Raw genomic sequence first — 18,931 nt, forward strand, 5'->3', positions numbered from 1 at the left:
AAAGGCTCCGTTTGGTGTAGCATGGTGAGGGAAAATCAACCCTTGCAAAGAAGGAAGTTAATTTCAGTATAAGGAAAAAATAACAGTAAGGTGAAAAGCCACACTCCAACATGCATAAATGAAGACAAAAAGAATTCCTTTTTACAAGTCTAGAAATCTGTCGAGACTCAGACATCTGTCACCTTCTGAGCAGACTTTAATTTCAGCGCCGCTTCCACTTGCATTCCCCTTCTCCCCATCCCAGGGATCTAACATATGCTGAGGTTTTCACAGCGCAGAGTGGTAGGTGTGATGTCTAAAATATTCTCAGCTATTTCCAAGACATCTCTGATGGTGCTCATCTTCTGAGATCCTGTCTCTGAGTCTCTTGCTCTGTGGCCTGGACAGCACGGCTCCCCTGTGACACCGAAAGCTGCTCAGATCCCGTGTGACCTGTCTCCATCTTACGTGGACCTAGGAGTCCCCTGGTGATCTGGTAAAGGCTGCAGGTTCTGATTCAGTGAGGCTGATGTGAGACCTCCCGGGGAGGCTGACTCCTAGCTACTTGGGACAATGAGATCAGGAGGATCAGAGGTTTGTGACTAGCAAGTGTGACATCCTGAGTTCAAGCCCCAGCACAACCAAAATTAATTAATTAATTTTTAAAATGGATTGTAGTGTAGTCACACATAATTGAATCCTTGTCTTAGTGATGGGTTTTATGTCCCACCAAAAAAAAAAAAAAGAAAAGCAAGAAGCAAGAGGTGGAAGCTGGGCATGGTGGTGCATGACTATAATCCCAGCAATCAGGAGGCTGAGACACAAGGATCTCAAGTTCAAAGCTATATAGTGTGATGGACATTGGTTCTCTACCTCTCTCCCTCCCCCCGCCACCCCTCTGTCTCTCAATTCCTTGAGAGTCAATGTGGTGAAAGGAGACAGTGTAGACTTTGGGATCCAGCAGACCCGTGCTCCAGGGTTCAAATCCTAGCTCCCCTACTAGCTAAGTATGACCTTAAATGAGCGGTTAATGTCTTGAGCCTCAGTATACTCATCTGTAAAATGGCTATCGGTCACTCATCCTACAACTGCTGAGTACCCACTGCCCATGCATCATGGTAGGCACTGGGCCCATGGCAGTGAGCAGGCAGTGGAGGGACCAAGTGCAAGGCCACGGGTTCTATCCCAGACACCAGCAAAAAAAGAAAGAAAGGAAAAAATCAGAATAAAGCCTCAGCAGTGTTCACTGAACACTGCCATTTAGTAAATGAAGGTATCATGGCTTCCTTCTGCTCCCTTGGTCTTGATCCAGGCCTCCCTCCGAACTATTTCATTTCCCACCTTGTCTTCAGCCTGCCGTGTCTTCTCTCCCTAAAGAGGTTATAAAGTCATTCAAGACAGGGGTGAAGACAGCCATTTTGCATTCTCCGAGCACCGGGCCCAATGCCTGGCTTACTAAAATACACCCATTAAAAATGACTGAAATAATTGCCAACCCAGCAGCCAGATGGAAGTGCCAAGGGCGCGTCTCCAAGTCTGGTCTCCATTTGTCCTGAGAAGTGTAATCACAGCCAGGTCCAAACAGCAGTGTGTGCACCGTGCACGGCCCCATCCCACGTGTGCCCAAAGGAACGCCTGTGACTGCAACGGACCCTGGTGACCTGGCGTGTCTGTTGTAAAGAATATCTTTACTCCCAAAGGTACAGACCCAGACCTCAAGAGAAAACAGTGTTGAGACAGAAAGAGTTCACAAAAAAATAAAATCTACAAAGCCCACGAGAAGCCAGTCAGCCTCACTTCTAAGAGAAATGCGACTTTAGTCACCCTGTGCTGGCATTTTCCACCCATCACACTGGAAGGATGAAAGCCTGATGATATGCTAAGGTGGGAGGTGGGAGGAAGCAGACTGGGGGGGTGGGAACTAGGTTTGGCATCACTGGGTGACAAGACAATTTGGCATTATTTATCTAAGTGACACAGGAGTTTTTATGGCGGGGCACTTGGGTATAATAGCAAACGGTGGGAGACAGAGATGGAAGCGATTTTTCTCCACGGTATGCCCTTTTCAACCTTTTACCTTTTAAGTGGATATATTAACTATTCAAAACACACAGTTTTTAAATTCAGAAAAAAATTTAGGGAGTGGGAGAGACTTTAAAAACAATGACAAGTTATTGAATGGGTACAGAGTTCCAGTTTGGGATGATAGAAAGATTCTGGAGCTGAATTATGGTGACATTATTTAACAAGGTGAATATGCTAATGATATTTAATTGTACACTCAAAAACAGCCAAGAGGCTGGGCACGGCGGCTTACGTCTGTAATCCTAACTACTATCTAATCCTCGGAGATGGGGAAGACCACAGTTCGAGGCCAGCCCAAGCAAAAAGTTAGTGAGATTCTATCTCAGCAATAAAAGCAGGGTATGGTGGTACATGTCTCTTATCTTAGCTAGGCAGGAAGGCTTAAATAGGAGGGTGGTGGTTCAGGTTGACCTGGGCACAAATTCAAGTTCCTGTTCAAAGACAACTAAAGCAAAAACGGCTGGGAGTGTGGCTCAAGAGGGAGAGCGCCTGCCTGGTATGTGCAAGGCCCAGCTAAATAAATAAATAAATAAAGTGAATAAAAGGGGGGGGGCATAGTTCAAACCCCAGTACCTATTAAAAACAAAACCAAAACAAAATGGTAATCTGAAGTGTTTACCAAAAGCTCACGTGCAGAAGGATTGGTCCCCAGTGCAGCAGTGTTCAGAGATGGGGCCTCTGGGAGGTGACTGGATCTTAAGGTCTGGACTCTGACCTTGTCAATGGATTCATTCATTGCTGGATTTATAGCTGAAATGAGCTTATGGGAGGTGGTGAAACACATCCACCCCACAACGCCTCACCTCCAGCAGGAATTTAATCTTTGTGACGTGGGAAGGAATTGAACCCTCACAATTGACTTCTGTTTCAGCATTGCCATCACCTTACCAGTAGAGAACCACCAAGCCTGAGCCCTGCTTACGACTCCTTGGTACATAAATTGCCTACAGCTCTTGCAGTATGGAATTGCTTTCTTAGAGCCATTATTTTAACAGCTATATTTTTTAAATTAAAAATAAATTTGACAAATTATTCACATGTCTGGGGTATGGTGTGACATTTCAATACAGTATGCACGTGTAACGATCAGATTGAGGTAAATGACATATCCATCAACCTTAAACATTTATCCGTTCTTTGTGCTTCTTTGTGCTGGGAACATTCAAAAATCTTCCTTACTACCAGCTGTTTGGAAATACACAATTAATTGTTTGGAAATACACAATTAATTGTTGTCAACTGTAATTACCCTTCTGTGCTACAGAATATTAGAAGTTATTTCTCCTGTCAAACCCAGCTCCTGTACCCATTAATCATTTTTCTTTCTATCCCCTTCCCCCCTCCCGCCGTCCCCATTAGTCATATTTTACATAGAGATGGTAATTTGGGGTTTTAAATAGTCTGACCTCAAGTGATGTGACTATCAAGTCACTGGTAGCTGTCCCATTACCACTGATGAATTAACAAATTTTCTTTCCAGCTCATTATCATTTTTGCAAAGTCAGTGTTTAGAAACCTAGCTAGTTCAGGCAGAAGGGAGGGGAGACAGAGACAGGCAGCTCCTGCAACAAAACCACTCACCTGAGGTCACTGTCCTCTCACCAGCCCTCCCAGTCAAAGACACGAAGCAGACATGCAGTGGAATTCCAAGCAGGTGTGGCCTCTGGCACTGCTCCATGCTGGCCACACCCTGGCTCTGTCCATGTTGATGTGCTGTGTGGGTTCCTGCTTTTACTTTCATCTCTGCATCTTCCTGGGATTTTCTAGTGAGGAGGAACTAGAGAAATGGAAGCTTTTTTCACAACACATGCAGTCCAGGACCTCAGAAGGGATGACGTAGATTCAAGGTCAACAGCACACAGCCCCTCTTCTGAACACCAATCAATACCATGGTCTGACCACCCTTGAAGCCCCCTTTCCCAAGAGTTATCTTATGTGGATCTTGGCCCGGGCAAGTGGTGCTATCGTGAGGACATGTGCCAGCCCTAGCTCCCCAGGCAGACAGCCACCATGCCCAGTGGTTTTATGTCTGGCACAGGTTCAGCACCTGGCATTTCAAAGATGCTGTGGTTTTTGAATGGACAGGTGACTGGGCTGACCTGATCTGCCTATGTGCAGGAAACAGCTGAGTCATTGGGTAAAGAAGCAATCCAATCACTCCTGAGAACTGACCACCACCTGCTTTGTCACTGGTAAAATGACTTCTTTCTGTTCACACTGTGGTCAGAAGACAGAGGCCACAGGTTGCGAGTGTAGCTCAGTGGTAGAACATATGCCTACATGGCTGAGACCCTGGCTTCCATCCCCAGCACCAACACACAAAAAAGACAGTTGCCTTATTTAAATGTGGCCTAAAACCTGCACTGAAGGGAAGCAATGATGTCTTGCAAGCCTTCCTCACTGTCTCTTGACTCATATCCCCAACACCGTGTGTTTGCCATCCACGTCCCACATGGCTGACACTGACACACTTTTGAGTCTTTCCTTATTCATGAGTTCCTCCAACCAGAATTCCTGCTCTGCCTCTACAGCGATCCATGTGGTGACCACTCACTGAGGTCCTGAGACACTGATCTGCTCCTTCTGCATTCCGGGCACCTCTGAGCTGAGAGCTGCTTGAGGCCAGCACTTTGCCAGTGTGACAGGCTGAGTAACCTATCATCCCCCTTTTCCTTGGTGAGGCAAATGACAAATACCATAATATAAGAAAATGGTTTTATTCCTAATTTTTAGTTCCATACAGTTTACAAATACACTTTTACTCTGATAGTACAGCTTTGCAACTAACAAAGCAGTTGAACTAACACCATAAACGCAGGTGGGGAGACAAGTGACATCCACCAATACTTCTCTACATAGACTGTTCTTTTAATGTCATTTTAAAAACCATTGCAAATAGACTAATAGTGTACGTGGGCAAAAAGGCAAGTAAGTGACTCTTGACACACTAAGTGTAATAAACAGCATATTCTCACATTTACAAGATCACATCAAGATGATGACATCCTAAAACGTATTCCTTTTAAAGGACAGATTTATCAATAAAATATTACATATCTTTTAATACTCTGGTACAATACTTCTTCACACACTGTGGGAGAATTAAAATGTGGGTCTACTCATCGGCTTAATAAAGGAGCCTTTTTCTATTAGCTTTTATTAATAAAAGAACCACAGTTAGGTCATAAATAAACAGGCAAATTATTAATTACATGATTTGAGGTTTAGGATGAAAACCTGTAAAAATTAGTTTGATACACAGTAAAGTTATACAACACACTAAAACCAACTGTTTAATATTTTTGCCTTGTGTGAACTGCCCATAGTGAGAAAGAAACAAACTTTAGTGATGGAAGATACAAGAAACTATATTTTGGAACTTATTTTTCAAGAGGAAGAAGGAAAAAGACTTCAACAGAATTAAGGGCTAACACATATCCTAAGAAAGGCATCTTAAAATCAGGGTGGTCATGTGCTTTCTGTGTAAAACTGCATTCCCCACAACGAACAGAAGACAAACCTGCCCCGGGCTTGTGTACATCTAGCACCTGACCTCTCTACATACCACTGTCTACAACAAATCACGCCACAACTTTCCTCATCCCCAAAACAACCCAAGATGTCATACCAGTTCTTGAAGTCCCCAGTAAAATAACCCCTAAAAAAATCTGGACCATTTTCTTGGCTGTTCCAACTGGGCTCTGTGGAATGCACAGATACCAAGAGATCCCGCGTGTGTCTTCTTACTCCGTTTAGCTGTGTTTGAAAAGTCACTGACTTCAACAGGAGCAATGACATTGAGCTTCAGGAGGGCCACACACTGGACAGGAGGGGCCTCTGAATTTTTTTTCTTTAAAAAAGCTATTAAGCCTCTGAAATTTGAGTCTTAACTCAAAAGTCTTTGACTTTTTAAAAAACCTCAATACCATGTACCAGATAATTACTTTACCCCAAATATAAAATCCTATGCTTCTCATTTTAAAACACTTAGCCAGCTATGGGATAGTGTGTATGTTTAATGTCCACCAACAACCCAGAAGCAGGCTGCACATGTGTACCTGCCATCTGTTCTCCAGGTAACCTGACTGCTCTGGCCCTGGACCCCTTGACTTTCCCACAAACCACCTCTTCAAACTCTTTTAAACCCACACCTGGAGTACCCCATCTTCCCAGCCCCACCGCCTGCGTCCACCACATGTAGAATAACCTCACCTGAGCACCTGCAATCACCTTTTACCCAACACTCACAGATTAGCAACCTAGAGACATTCCGGGTCTGCTCGTGGCATCGGCTCATGTAACAACACGACAGTCTGCTGACTGTGGAGAGGAATCTCCATGATATCAATGAGTTACAGCAATCAAAGATGGCCAAGATCAGGTATTTCCATTTCAAGATCTTAAGCTACGGGCAGAGTTAATGCAGCATTGAACCTTTGTGTGCTGGTGAAAGGCTTGGTCCCCAAAGTGCAGAGTCAAACATGACCACAGAGAGGAAAAGATTCCAGGTGACAACACAGCAAAAAGAACAGGACTCATGATCCTGTTTGCAAGTACTGACCTGGAATCTCTTCCATACCAGGCCTGACAAGAAGACAATCGTCATTCCAGTCCCCTAACCAGGCAACACCGTCAGGCCACGCAGTGCTCTGAAGCAACTCTAGGTTCACTGGATATGGGATCAATGTGCATTTTCTCTGTGAAAATGGAGGCCGCTGCGCTCACCCAAAGTACCTCAAGGTTTCCAGAGAGCAGAAGGCCCCAGGAAAGAACTACCATGGGGGTGGGAGAGGGGGTGAGTTCTTCCTTTGAGGAGCCAAAGCAAGATGAATCTGAGTGAGGAAAACAGGACTTTCTGGTGACTTTGCTGTGGCATTTCATGATCAGTACAAAAGCCAGCCCATGAACTCCTCTCCCAGAATGATGTGAACTGAGGCGAAGAGGGAGATCTCTGGAAAAGGCACTTAAGACAGGACAGTAGCAAATCCCACTGCTTGGTTCAAACAAAACAGGTTGACAGGATGTGACTGGAGGCCTGGTCAGGACTGCCTCTCCTCACTGGGGCCTAATCGCACACCAGCCATGCCAACAACACACACCACCTTCACCAGCGTGTGTGGGTGCCCAAAGGATGGGGTGGCTCTGCCTTCAAATGCTCTGGCCCCCAAATACATCCATCCTCAACATACCAGTTTCCCAAGTGTCGGTTCAGCAAGTATGCTTGGTTCTGGCAGAACTGGCTGGGAAGCTTCTTGAAGGCCCTCTGTATTTCTCATCTGACTTGGGGCTATACCAGCCACTGAAAGCAGCCTCAGCTTCCCAAAGTCACAGCAGCCTCTACCCTAGCTAACTAGAGCTGGTTCCATGGGCCCCAATTGAGTAGCACCTGCACTGCACCCTTCTTCTTGAATTGGAAGGTGGAAGAAGCCTGATGTTTCTCATCAACCACGGAGCACAGAAGGGAGCCCCACAATGCTGGACCTGAGTCTGAAGAAGGCCTGGCCACTTCTGCTTTTGAGCTCCTGGGAGCTCTGCACCACCATGTGAGGGGCCCAGACACCCTGATCGTGAGACCACGCACAGATCATACGGAGAGATCCTGAGGACTCTACAGAAAGAGAGAGAAGCCCAGCTGTCCCAGAGTCTCAGCCCCCTCTCCAGCCATGTGAGCAACTGTGTGTAGGACCAGCAAACAGCTCAACTGAGCCCAGCTCAGACTGAAGGGGGGAGGGGAGATCACCAACACTTGATCACCAAAACACTGCTCATTCACAGATGCCTTTTCACGAAGATAACACGATTACCCAGATGCAAAGAAGACATGGCAACCGTTTCTCCCATCACAACTTTCTCTGTCAAAAGCTGAATGGTAACTGGTCATCTGTTAAGAGCAAAATACTTCTCTCATCCTAATTCATAAATGTTTGTGAGGTTTTTTTCCCCATGACTTTTTAAGGTCAATGCAAAGATAATCAATTTCTGACCGCCTTAGACACTGGCTTCATGATCACCTACGCAGAAAACAAAACAAAACAAAGAAGCCACCAAAGTAAATTACCCACTACTGGATAGGTGCTTTGGTTGGTGCCATGTTAGATGCCATGGTGGTATTGAGTGGTGGGACCTTTAAGGGGTGGGCAGTCTTGAGGGCTCTGCCCTCATGAATGGATGAGTGTCACTATGGGAGTGAGTTTGCTGTAAAAGCAAGATCAGCCCCCTTTCTCTCTCTCACCACGGGTGCCTTCCACCAAGTTACCACACACCAAGAAGGCTCTCACCAGATGTGGCCCCTCAATCATGGACTTCCCAGCCCCTGGAACTAAAAAAAATAAATAATCTCTGTTCATTAGAAATGATCCAGTCTTCAGTACTCTGCTAGGCACACAAAACAGAGTAAGACAACAAGCAACGTTAAATTGTTCTTACTTCCCAAATCATTCCTTCTTACAAGTGCCCCATGATCCCTCACAGAGAAAAAAAGACAAAATCAGTTAAGGTTATAAAAAGAAAACAAAATTGCCCAGAATTAGAATTTGAATCTCATAATCCGTAAAATATGGAGCAGAGTTTCATTGCTTCCTACATTTGAAACAGAATTCTATAAAACACACTGTCTACATTGTAGAGACAATGTCTTCTTATCTGAGGAAGTGAAGTGCAGAGTTAGAACTGGTGGTCTTTACACATTTCACAATTTGCTTTTTGAAAGGTAGTCATCACACTGCAAGCCTTCCAGTTCCTTCTCATGGAAACTTTCTTGCGTTCGTCCTTGAGCTTTGCAGGAAGAGGGTGAAAGTTGGCATCTGGGGAAGAAGTAAGTTAGAACGTTTCAGGAGTATGTACTTAAGAGCACGGTAAAATGTTAAACTATTTTTTAATGTAGTCCTTGCACACATTAGGCAAGCACTCTACAACTGAGCTACATCCTAGCTCCAAACTATTTCAAAGTGCATTTGAGGTTTTTAAATATACTACCCTTTGAGACGGGAACTTCCACGTGAAATATTGATGATGCTAGGTGTTCCTCACATAACATTAAAACACATGTCACATATTTGGGTCCCAGTCTGAAAGGGTGACTGGCAGTGAGGAGATGCACGTGGGGATGAGACCCAGCAGCAGAGCTGCAAGGGAAGCCAGGGAGCCCGGTGTCCTGTGTCCCAGCCGGCCAGAGCAACTGGACTGAGGACTTAGGTATCCCGACCAGAGCCACCTGCTGCTGTGTTCTGATGCTTTCAGATGCCGACAGGTGGAGCCCGGCACACTCTGGGTCACCCAACCCTAACCACAATGCGGGGACAGCGAGGGCTGCTCTTCATACCGCTGGCTAGTCCCCTTGGCGGGTGCTGACAGCGCCCGGCGCACCGCGATTTCTGAATCTAACTTAATGCCTCGGTTCGGAACCGCTGCCATGAGTGGTGGGAGCGCCGTGAGAGCACGGCACTGAAGTACCTGCTTCGGCGCTGAGGCTTCGGCGTCCTCTCACCGGAAGCTCTTCTGCTGCTGCACCAGGCCCACGTTCTCATAGACTCTAGCACTGTCTTCTCTCACGCTGCAGGGCAGGAGAAAAGGATGCCGGTGTGCTGAGCAAGCCGAAGCGGTGCTCGCACAGCACACACTGCGTTCCTCAGGAACCAGCTATGCTACCCTTCTCCTCCCAGGAGCCCATGTTCTGGGAAGGGACACATGGCATTATGAAGTGACAAGGGCACAGGCCTCTCGAGTGTCCATACTTGCTGGGGGTGGAGGAAAGCAGATTGCTTTCCAGGCAGGCAGGGCAGGGAGGCCCTGGCATGAGGTATTTGTGGTAGACCACGATGGAACTGGGCACATACACACAGACAGGAACTGCCCCAATCCCAAAAGAGGGATCAGAACTGGCAAAGCTCTGAGAAGGGGAAGTCTGAGAGCCTCCACTCCCACACCTGGAGGCGACAGGTGTCTTAGGGCCTGGGATGAAGTACCAAAGCACAAAGCATCCAAGAGCCCAGACTCCTTTCTGCTGCCTCAGGAGGGGGGATCCGACAGTCCTGGAGGACAAGTAACCCAGCAGTATGGGTGCCAGCCTGAGAGGGGCTCTGGGGCCAGGGTATCCTGAATTGTACCCTTCTGGGGACTGACACAACTGAAGAAGCAGAGAGCCTATCAGTATCAGGCCTGCCACTGGAAGAAGGGAGTGCTGGAGGGCTCCAACGTGAGAGGAAGCTTTCCTGACATTCTGGCTCTACTGCAAATTACTGCAGATAGCAATTTAAAATATCAAGTTTCCCAGGCAGCCCACTGGGACAGAAAGAAGCCCAGACTTGGAGGAGAGAATGCTTCTGCTGTATAATTTCATTTCAATGTTTAACAGAAAGCCAATGTAAACACAAGCCTCTATCAGCTCTGGAAAACATTTGGATACAATATTAAAGTCAGCGGGGCTTTAAAAATCCACATCAGAAGCAGAGACAAGATTCTTAGGGGAAAACAAAAAGTAAATGTTATACAGGAGAGCACCTTTGGAATATATACAAAATAACAACTTACGATTGCTATTCATATGATCAATTTAACAAACGTTTTCCTACTGAGTTTTAGTTTTAGTTTTAGTTTAGTTGGAGAGGTTTTCTAGAATATATTATTCTTTGGAGTTTTCTTTTCTTTCTTGTCTTCTTTTGTTTTAAGCTTTGGCCTGTGGATTATAGTTTTCAGACCCTTGGTTTGAACACCCAAATCAAATTTCTGTTAACTGGTGGGAAACAGCCGATCATGGACAAACTGACACATTAATAGCCAATTTATTTACTGTTATTTGACAGTCTTAATGCATCATATGGGATGTTACTTACCTTCCTGCTCAATAATCCCCACCTCTGAGAAAGAATACTTAGATTCTTCTCAGAGAACCCCACTTGACAGGCTTAGCCTCCCCAACAATCCTGGTGAGCACAGCAAACAGTCTTCCTTTCAGGATAGTGACGATCCCGCTCAGACAGCATGAATGCCAGTCAGAGGACTGCCAGTCATGACACACTCGTCGCTGGCAACAGCGGTGTGACTGGTGACAGGCATGGGCAGCAAGCACTTGTGGTTCATAAGCCCTTTTTAGAACTACCTTCAGGTAAAAAGAAGTTCGTTCATCACTACTTACTCTGCACAGGGTGGGGTGGGGGTGCAGGGCAGCAGGGGACTCTGATCGCCACTTGTCTGATCCGCTAAGGAATACTTAATATTGGTGTATTCATGCCCTTTCCTCTTGCTTTTCTGAAAATTGGAAAAGTGCAGACATGAGGGATTATGGTTTTCTTTTAAAGAAATAAAGAAAAACAAAAGGTACTCCATCAAAGAAAGAATAAAAAGAGAGAAGGAGAGACAGACAGTTGGACCCTTGAGAATAAAGATGTGCTGACAAAACTGTTAGGGAATCCGCCTCCTCCACTCCAGGTAAACACATCACATAGTGAGAAGTATTTCTGAGCCATCCAACCCGAAAGCAGAGTCTGCGGAGTCATGCACGAACCACTTGCGCTACTGAACCAAATGTACCTTTTTCTGAGCAAAGACAGAATTCACACTTCCTTTGCCACACCAGCATTAATCATTTCAGAGTTTATTTGCAACTCACTTAATGACTTTCAGGTAAACAGCTGGAAAAGGAGCTCCAGAAGTAAATTCCCTCCGCATAGAAATGGCACACAGCTACAACCGACGCAGTGCTCTTACCAGACACAACAAAGCGCTCCTATTCATTCATTCATTCATTCATTCTGCAGCACTAGGGATGGAACCCAAGGCCTGGGCCAGCTAATTCACATTCTACCACTGAGTCACATCTCGGTCCAACAATACACATCACCCACCCCACCCCCAAAAAAGACCCCAGAGCACCTTGAAACTTTCTCTGGGCTCTAATGATAGCCTGGAGGAAAAGGGTAAAGAAAAGCAATAGGAATGCAGGCTCAGCTCACATGGGCGGGAACCCCAGGGGGGATGGCTCATGGGCCTTTTCCAGTTCTGAGAACGGATTCCATCCAGTGAGCAGCACTACATACCGCTGCCTTCCTTTGTGGATTGCTGGGGCCCAGCCAGAGACTGAGGGACATGTGGAACAACCGTCCTTCCACTGCAGGTGGGGGGGTGAAGCAGTGCTACCGCTCTGGTGCACAACTAACTAGTGGAAGTAGCACCAACTAGTTAGTATTTAGTGAAAATGAAAGGCACGACTCTTACAACCCTAGACAGTTACATCTCCTTGGGAAGCCCTTGCCCATAGCCTAAATGCTGGACAGAGGTGGCCCAGTACATGCTTCTCTCAGTAATGTTCAACAGAACAAAGGGATGAGGGACATTTGTAGGGTGAAATAATGTGTATGGGTGAAGAGGAAGAGCCAAAGCCAGTGTGTGTATCAAGCAGATCTCGTAAACAGTGGTAAGCAGAAAACCCTGCTGCACCACAATGAAACAGCAGGACGCCAGCTGGTAATGCTCCACGCATACAAAACAATGTCATGCTCTCTAGCCTTATAAATCTGCATTTGCAGGATACTGAGGCTGCTGATTGCTCACAGGGATGGAGATGAGGGCTGGATCTGATGGGCAGGGACCAGAGGGAGCCTCAGCTATACCTGTCACACTAGACTTCTTTCATAAAGGAAAACATTGAAAGAATACTGCACCTATTGTGACAAAACAAAATGGTCAAATTATGGGTTATGGTAAAATTGAATTTTTTCAAAATAAAATATAAAGCATAGAAGAAATTAGAATCCATCAGGGAGGTGTCTTTTTCCTCCCAGTTAAAACCCATCAAAACCAACAGCTAGTAAAAAAAAATAGAATGAGAACTTGGTGCTGGTGGCTCACACCTGTAATCCCAGCTACTTGAGATCAGAAGCATGGTGGTTTGAGCCAGCCAGGGCCAAACCCATCTTAATCAATAGCTGGATGCAGTGACTTGTGCCTATCCTCCCAAGCTACCCAGGAGGCTGAGATTGGGAGGATTGAGGTTCTAGGTCAATCCATGCAAAAATGTCTGCAAAACCCCATTTCAATAGAAAAAAGCTGGGCCTGGTGGCATAGGCCTGTCATTCCAGTGATGGCAGGCAGCTTAAATAGGAGAATCACAGTCCAGGCCAGCCTGAACAAAAAGTGAGACCCTATCTCTAAAATAATCAGAGCAAAAAAAGGCTGGAGGTGTGACTCAAGTAGAAAGTATCTGCCTGCATGAAGCTCTGAGTTCAAACCCTAGTACCACCAAAGAGAAAAGGAAAGGAAAGGTGAACCGGTCTTTAGGACTTAGGATGAAAGGCTGAAGCATCTAAGAGCCCAGGTTCCCTTCTGCTGCACCAGGTGGGGAATGAGACTGTAGACAAGGAACCCAGCAGCTCTGGGTGCCAGCCTGAGGGGCTCCAAGACAAAGCTCTCCTGGACTGCACACTGCAAAGATATGACAGGACTGTGACAGCAAGGAAATGCTTGAACTACAAACCACAAGGCATCTCTGCTCTAATACTATGAAACATGGACCAAAATAAGGAGGAGCTGAGACCTGACCCACACAGACTCTGGCTGCAGCAGGCAAAAACCACCCTGAACACTGATGTCATAGCAGTGAGAGGCTGTGACTTATGAAGGGGCTGAAGGGGACCCTGCAGGCCCTGGGGAGTGGGAGAAGCCCTGTAGAGCCAGCTCAACATAGCAGACAGGCTCACATTCTGCAGAGGCCTGTCTGGAGTCACAGCCACCCTCTGGGCTAAGGCTGACTGCAGGTGAGAGCAGGGGTATTATTGAAAGATAGTCATCTGTCATATCTACAGGCTCTGCACCTGCAGATTCAATCAACTGTGGATCAAAAATATTTGGAAAAAACATTGCATTTGTACTGAACATGTACAGGTTTCCTTCTTGTCCTTCCCTGAACAATCCAGTGGAAGTATTTACAAAGCGCTTACATAATACTAGGTGTCAGAAGTCATCTAGAGATGGCTGAAAGTACACAGGAGGACTGTGCAAGATGTACACAAATCCTACCATTTTATATGAGGTACTCAGAGCATCCCAAGATTTCGGTATTGGGGATGGGGGTCGGGTTGAACTAATCCCCAGGGATCTCGAGGTATGACTGCCCTTTGTAAGGAGTGACAATGACCCTGAACACCAGCACACGATGTGGTCCCAGGGCAGAAATGACAAGGTGTCTGAGGCAGTAAGTCAAACTAAGGTGGGCACACTGCTCAGCTACCCTTCCTTTCCTCACTGCAAACCCACTCAGGACTGCATGCAGCACGAGCACGGACTAGTACGGAGCCTGAATGGACATACGCTGCAGCGAGGTGTGGCATCTGAAACCAAAAAGGGAAAGGCAGGCAGAGGCAACACATGACAAAAGCAAGCAGGAAGAGGAAAAGACTCACCCATCAGCGCTTCTTCACATGAATATCTCAGTGTCACCAGGTGTACACATGGTGTCTAGAGATCTCTGGAACCTTCTCAGCTGCCATCCAGAAACTGCCCCAGCAATTGACAGCAATGGCCCATTTCCCATTCAAGAAAGTACTCAATACTTTCTTGAAAATCCAAACCAATATTACATATGAAGCGATGAGAATATTCTAAAGAGAACAATTAATACAAGTGGAAGGGAATCATTTCAATGAATGAAAGACGTCTAAGGAGAAGCATACAAGTGTCGGGGCTCTTACTTAGGAAGAACAGGAAATAAAACCAGCTCACAAGGCAGACAGTGTCTCCGTACAGTAACATCCCAGCCTGGGCTGTTTACACATCAGAAACAGCCTTGGGGGATTGTGTTGTTCTGATTTAGTTTTGAGAGAATGGAGGCTAATGCGTTTCTGAGGCCTAGAAAATAATCTGAAAGTGATCTATCCTCCACCCAAATTCAATACAGAGCATGGTGAACAAACCTCCCACAAGGTTTATAATAAATCCATGGCCTTGCCAAAGGATGCAAAGCCAAGGTGGAGAGGAGGGGTCTACCATGAGGCTCCGAAGCCACCTGGCATGAATGTCTTTCCACAGAAGTAACTCTGATTACTCCAATCATTAAGGTCTCAAATGCCCGAAAGCCAGCAGCACAAAGGGAGGGTAAAGGAAAACACTCCTGCCTAGCCAGCACAGCGGCAAGCATGGGGTCCCACAAGCTCTAGGTCAGGACTACAAGAACCTTGACTCCTTTCACACCTTGTCAGCAAGGTTCACCAGTTCTGCCTCTCCCAAAGTTCACTAGCAGCCTCACCCATCCTGTGCAAACCACCAACAGTTCTCACCAATGTGGCCTGTGTAGAAGCCAAGCCTGTGCATACCCACTCTTCACCCCTCGGTCAGTCTTCTGTTAAAATGAGGTCTTCTCATGTCACTCTTCTGCTTCAAATTCCTTAGTGGTTTCCTGTCTCACTCAGAATGAAGTCTAAATCCTTCATAGTGTCCACAATCCCCCATCTTCCCACCAAGTAAAACTCCAGTCTCCACTTCCTGTTCCAATCCTACCCATCGCTCCATTCCCTCTCTGCCTCCCTCTGCTCCAACCATACAGGAATCATCTCCATTTCAGGACCCGGCACTGTGCCCCCCACATAGTCCAACCTACTTTAATTAACGCACAAATGCAGGAAAGGCCTTTTCACTGAACCAAGGAGCTTAAGGGAGACACACAACAAAACACAAGCCTAGGGGAACACATGAAATACTCAGGGCATACAGCCATAGTCTCTTGTTAACTCAGATTTTACACGTGGTGAAAGTCAAGTCTCCTGAGGCAGCCCCATGTCTAGTCTGTTCACTGCTACATTCTCAGTGTCCAATCTGTGTTAGCAACACAAAAGGCACCCTAAATATTTCTTAAAGGACTAACACCAAAGAAAATATTTCATAAAATATAAGCAGCTGAATGGTAAGTGCCCTACCAGGCCAGTTTAGGGCTTGCTTAATTGAAGTTGCAACAGCATAAATTTAGCCTGCACTCTCACATTTCATCCAGGCCCTACTGCCATTCCTGAAGGTTGTTTTTTTTAAAGTAACTTCTGTCCTGCAGTGCGATTCGCTCCAAGAGAGGACTGCTCTGCTGTGTGCCCACGGCCGCCTGAAGTGGCCTCTGGGGTATGTGACAATTGCCTTCACAGAAGAGATGCCTCATTGGTGATTTTCATTCTCACCAAGGTACAGCAATCTGACACTACTTTACATAGTCACCGGAGTCACAGATAACGAGAGTGAGGTCTCCTACACCAATAAGCCAGGGAAAGGCCAGATCATTCTGGTACTGCAGTATAATAGCAGACATCAGTGCCAGCTCGTTTAGCTTAACATATAGATGGGCAGGCACGGAAACCAATGCAGAGATATGTGTGTATATGGAGTAATATACAGACATGTTTTCTAGCTCTGTTCACTGACAGGGCCCACAAGCAGTGATACACAGTAGCAACGGGCACATCCAACACCCAGACTTGACTTCAAAACACCTTTCCAATAGAGGGATCAGGGCTCAACAGAAAACTGGTTGATTCTACAAGTGGGGTGGAGACAATATACAATGAACCTGGAGCACCCTGGAGTGCCAGAGAGTTAGGACATGCCAAAAACCAAAAAGACAGGGGCAGGCCAAAGGACATAGGAGCCAACCAAGAAAACTCCCACGGCCTAAGCTACAATAATTTGAGTAACAAAATATACAGCATAATAAATCAAAGTATAAAATAAATATACGTGGGTCTGTACCCATCTAAAGAATCAAATGCATGGAGACAAGAGGACACATCTTACTTACAAAAGGATTCTAAGTAACTTAGGTAGCCACTACACACTCCAGGAAACAAAGCTTAGCTCCTCTACCCTTGGGTAGGGTCTGGACTAGATGACTCACTTCCAAGGAACAGAATATGGGTGGGGAACAAGAACAATTACACTCGGAGACATCTGGCAGGCACTGCCTAAGCCAAGGGATCAAGGTTAATCTCACAGCCAGGCTATGCTGACAGATAGACACAGAATGACCCCTGGGTGATGAGAATACTCCATAATATAGCTTACCTTCCCCAGATCCATTACCCCATCTAATCACGAGAAAACAAGACAAACCTGGCTTGAGAACCATCCTCCAGGATGTCTGACCGCTGCTTTTCAAAACTGTCAGGGTCATGAAAAACAGACCATCACAGATCAGAGGAGACTAAAGACACAGGCCAAAAACTCAGTGTGGGAGCTGAAGTAGGTTCCTGAATGCAAAAGGATATTCATGAGAAAGATGAATGAAGCTGAAATAAATTCTACAACTTGAGTCACAACATAATGCTGTTAATTTATATATATAGACACATATGTAGATATGTGTATATCACATATATATGAGGTTATAGACCAAGCTTGAATAAACATTTTTCCAAAGACACACAACTGGCCAGTAGATGTATGCAAAGGTGCTCAACATCAGAGAAATGTACTTTAAAACCACAATAAGAAATCTTCTTACACCTGTTAGGATGGTTATTATCCAAAAAGTCAAAGGATAACAAGTGTTGACAAGGGTGTGGAGAATCTTACATGGTGGAAATGTAAATCAGTGTATATTATGGGGAAAAGTATGGCAGTTCCTCAAACACTTAAAGTGTATAATAGGATACACCAATCCCACTACTGGGTACCTTTTCAAAAGAAATGAAACAGTGAACTATCTCAGAAAGATGGCCACACTCCTATGTTCACTGCAGCTTTACTCATAACAGCCAATTTGTACAAACAGTCCGAAGGCCCATCAGTGAATGAATGAGTTAAGAAAATGTGGTGCAGGCATGCGTTAGTCAGCTTAAAACAGGAGGAGATCCTGGAGGTAACCTGGAGGGCATCACACTAAGTGAAATAAGCCAGACCCACAAAGACAAGCTGCACTGTCTCATGTCTGTGTCAAATCGATCAATGGTGAACTCATGGGAGCACTGGTTAGAGCAGCAGCTACCAGAGGTTAGGGCACAGAAAACGGGGAGACACTGGTGTCAGCTACAAGTCTTCAGTTATAAGCTGAGTAAGTGCTGAGGCACAGCGTGGTGATGCCTGCTAATGCAGCACACGCTTGAAATTTGGTAAGAGGGCAGACCTGAAGAGTTCTTACAACACAAAAAATAAGTTCACTATGTGAGGTGACGGACACATTAATTCAGCTGACCCTGGTAACCACTTCACATGTATAACAAAGCATAATGTTTACCCTGAATAGATACAACTTTTATCTGTCAATTATATTTCAGTAATGCTGAGGAAAAAGACAATGACTGACATAGAAAACTACCCTCTGGCAAATACTACAAACCTTTTCCAGGTAAGAACTACCAATGGATGTAGAAAGCCCGAGAAGCAGGTTACTTCCACAATGGCAAGTCATTAATTACAAGGAGTAGACAGAGACTCTGCGGTGGAGGAACCTGACTGACACCCCCTTATTCTAGCAATCAAAGTTAACTCGGCAGTAATGGATCAACTCCCCACCGTGCTGCGGACATGCTGTGCTCAGGACACCGCATTCCCTTTTGTGGCAATCCTGCCCAAAAGGTCTGGCCCGAGTCTCATCAAGAGAAAATAGCAGACAAATCCCACCTAAGGGCATTCTACCAGGTAGCTGGCCGGCTGTGGAAAAGTCTCGGTCATGACAGGTGAGGACTGGTAAACTGCTTCAGCACAAGGACACATGACAACTGAGCACACCGTGTCACCTTGGGCTGCACTGCGTGCTTAGAAGCAGAGGACAAACAGGCAAAACTCTGAATGTGGCCTGCAGGTTGGACGAGAATTTTATATCCACATTCATTTCCTAATTTTGATGCTGACATTATGATTACATAAGAGAATATCCTTTTTTTATTTTTTGGAAATACAT

At 45.7% G+C, this 18,931-nt stretch overlaps 1 protein-coding gene across 2 annotated transcripts in view; it reads right to left on the bottom strand.

The window, feature by feature from the left end:
• Positions 1 to 4,762: 4,762 nt before the first annotated feature.
• The window catches only part of Ptpn11 (protein tyrosine phosphatase non-receptor type 11), an 80,105-nt gene continuing 65,936 nt past the window's right edge, over positions 4,763 to 18,931 (bottom strand). For both annotated transcript variants that reach the window (XM_074060850.1, XM_020179298.2), the window contains exons 14-16: positions 11,198 to 11,310; positions 9,517 to 9,616; positions 4,763 to 8,867 (exon numbers count right to left, since the gene is read on the bottom strand). In XM_074060850.1, the coding sequence (XP_073916951.1) occupies positions 9,547 to 9,616; positions 11,198 to 11,310 (183 nt within the window). In that variant the 3' untranslated portion in view covers positions 4,763 to 8,867; positions 9,517 to 9,546. The remainder of the gene's footprint in view (positions 8,868 to 9,516; positions 9,617 to 11,197; positions 11,311 to 18,931) is intronic.

This window comes from Castor canadensis, chromosome 18 (assembly GCF_047511655.1).
Source record: "Castor canadensis chromosome 18, mCasCan1.hap1v2, whole genome shotgun sequence".
Taxonomy (NCBI): domain Eukaryota; kingdom Metazoa; phylum Chordata; class Mammalia; order Rodentia; family Castoridae; genus Castor; species Castor canadensis.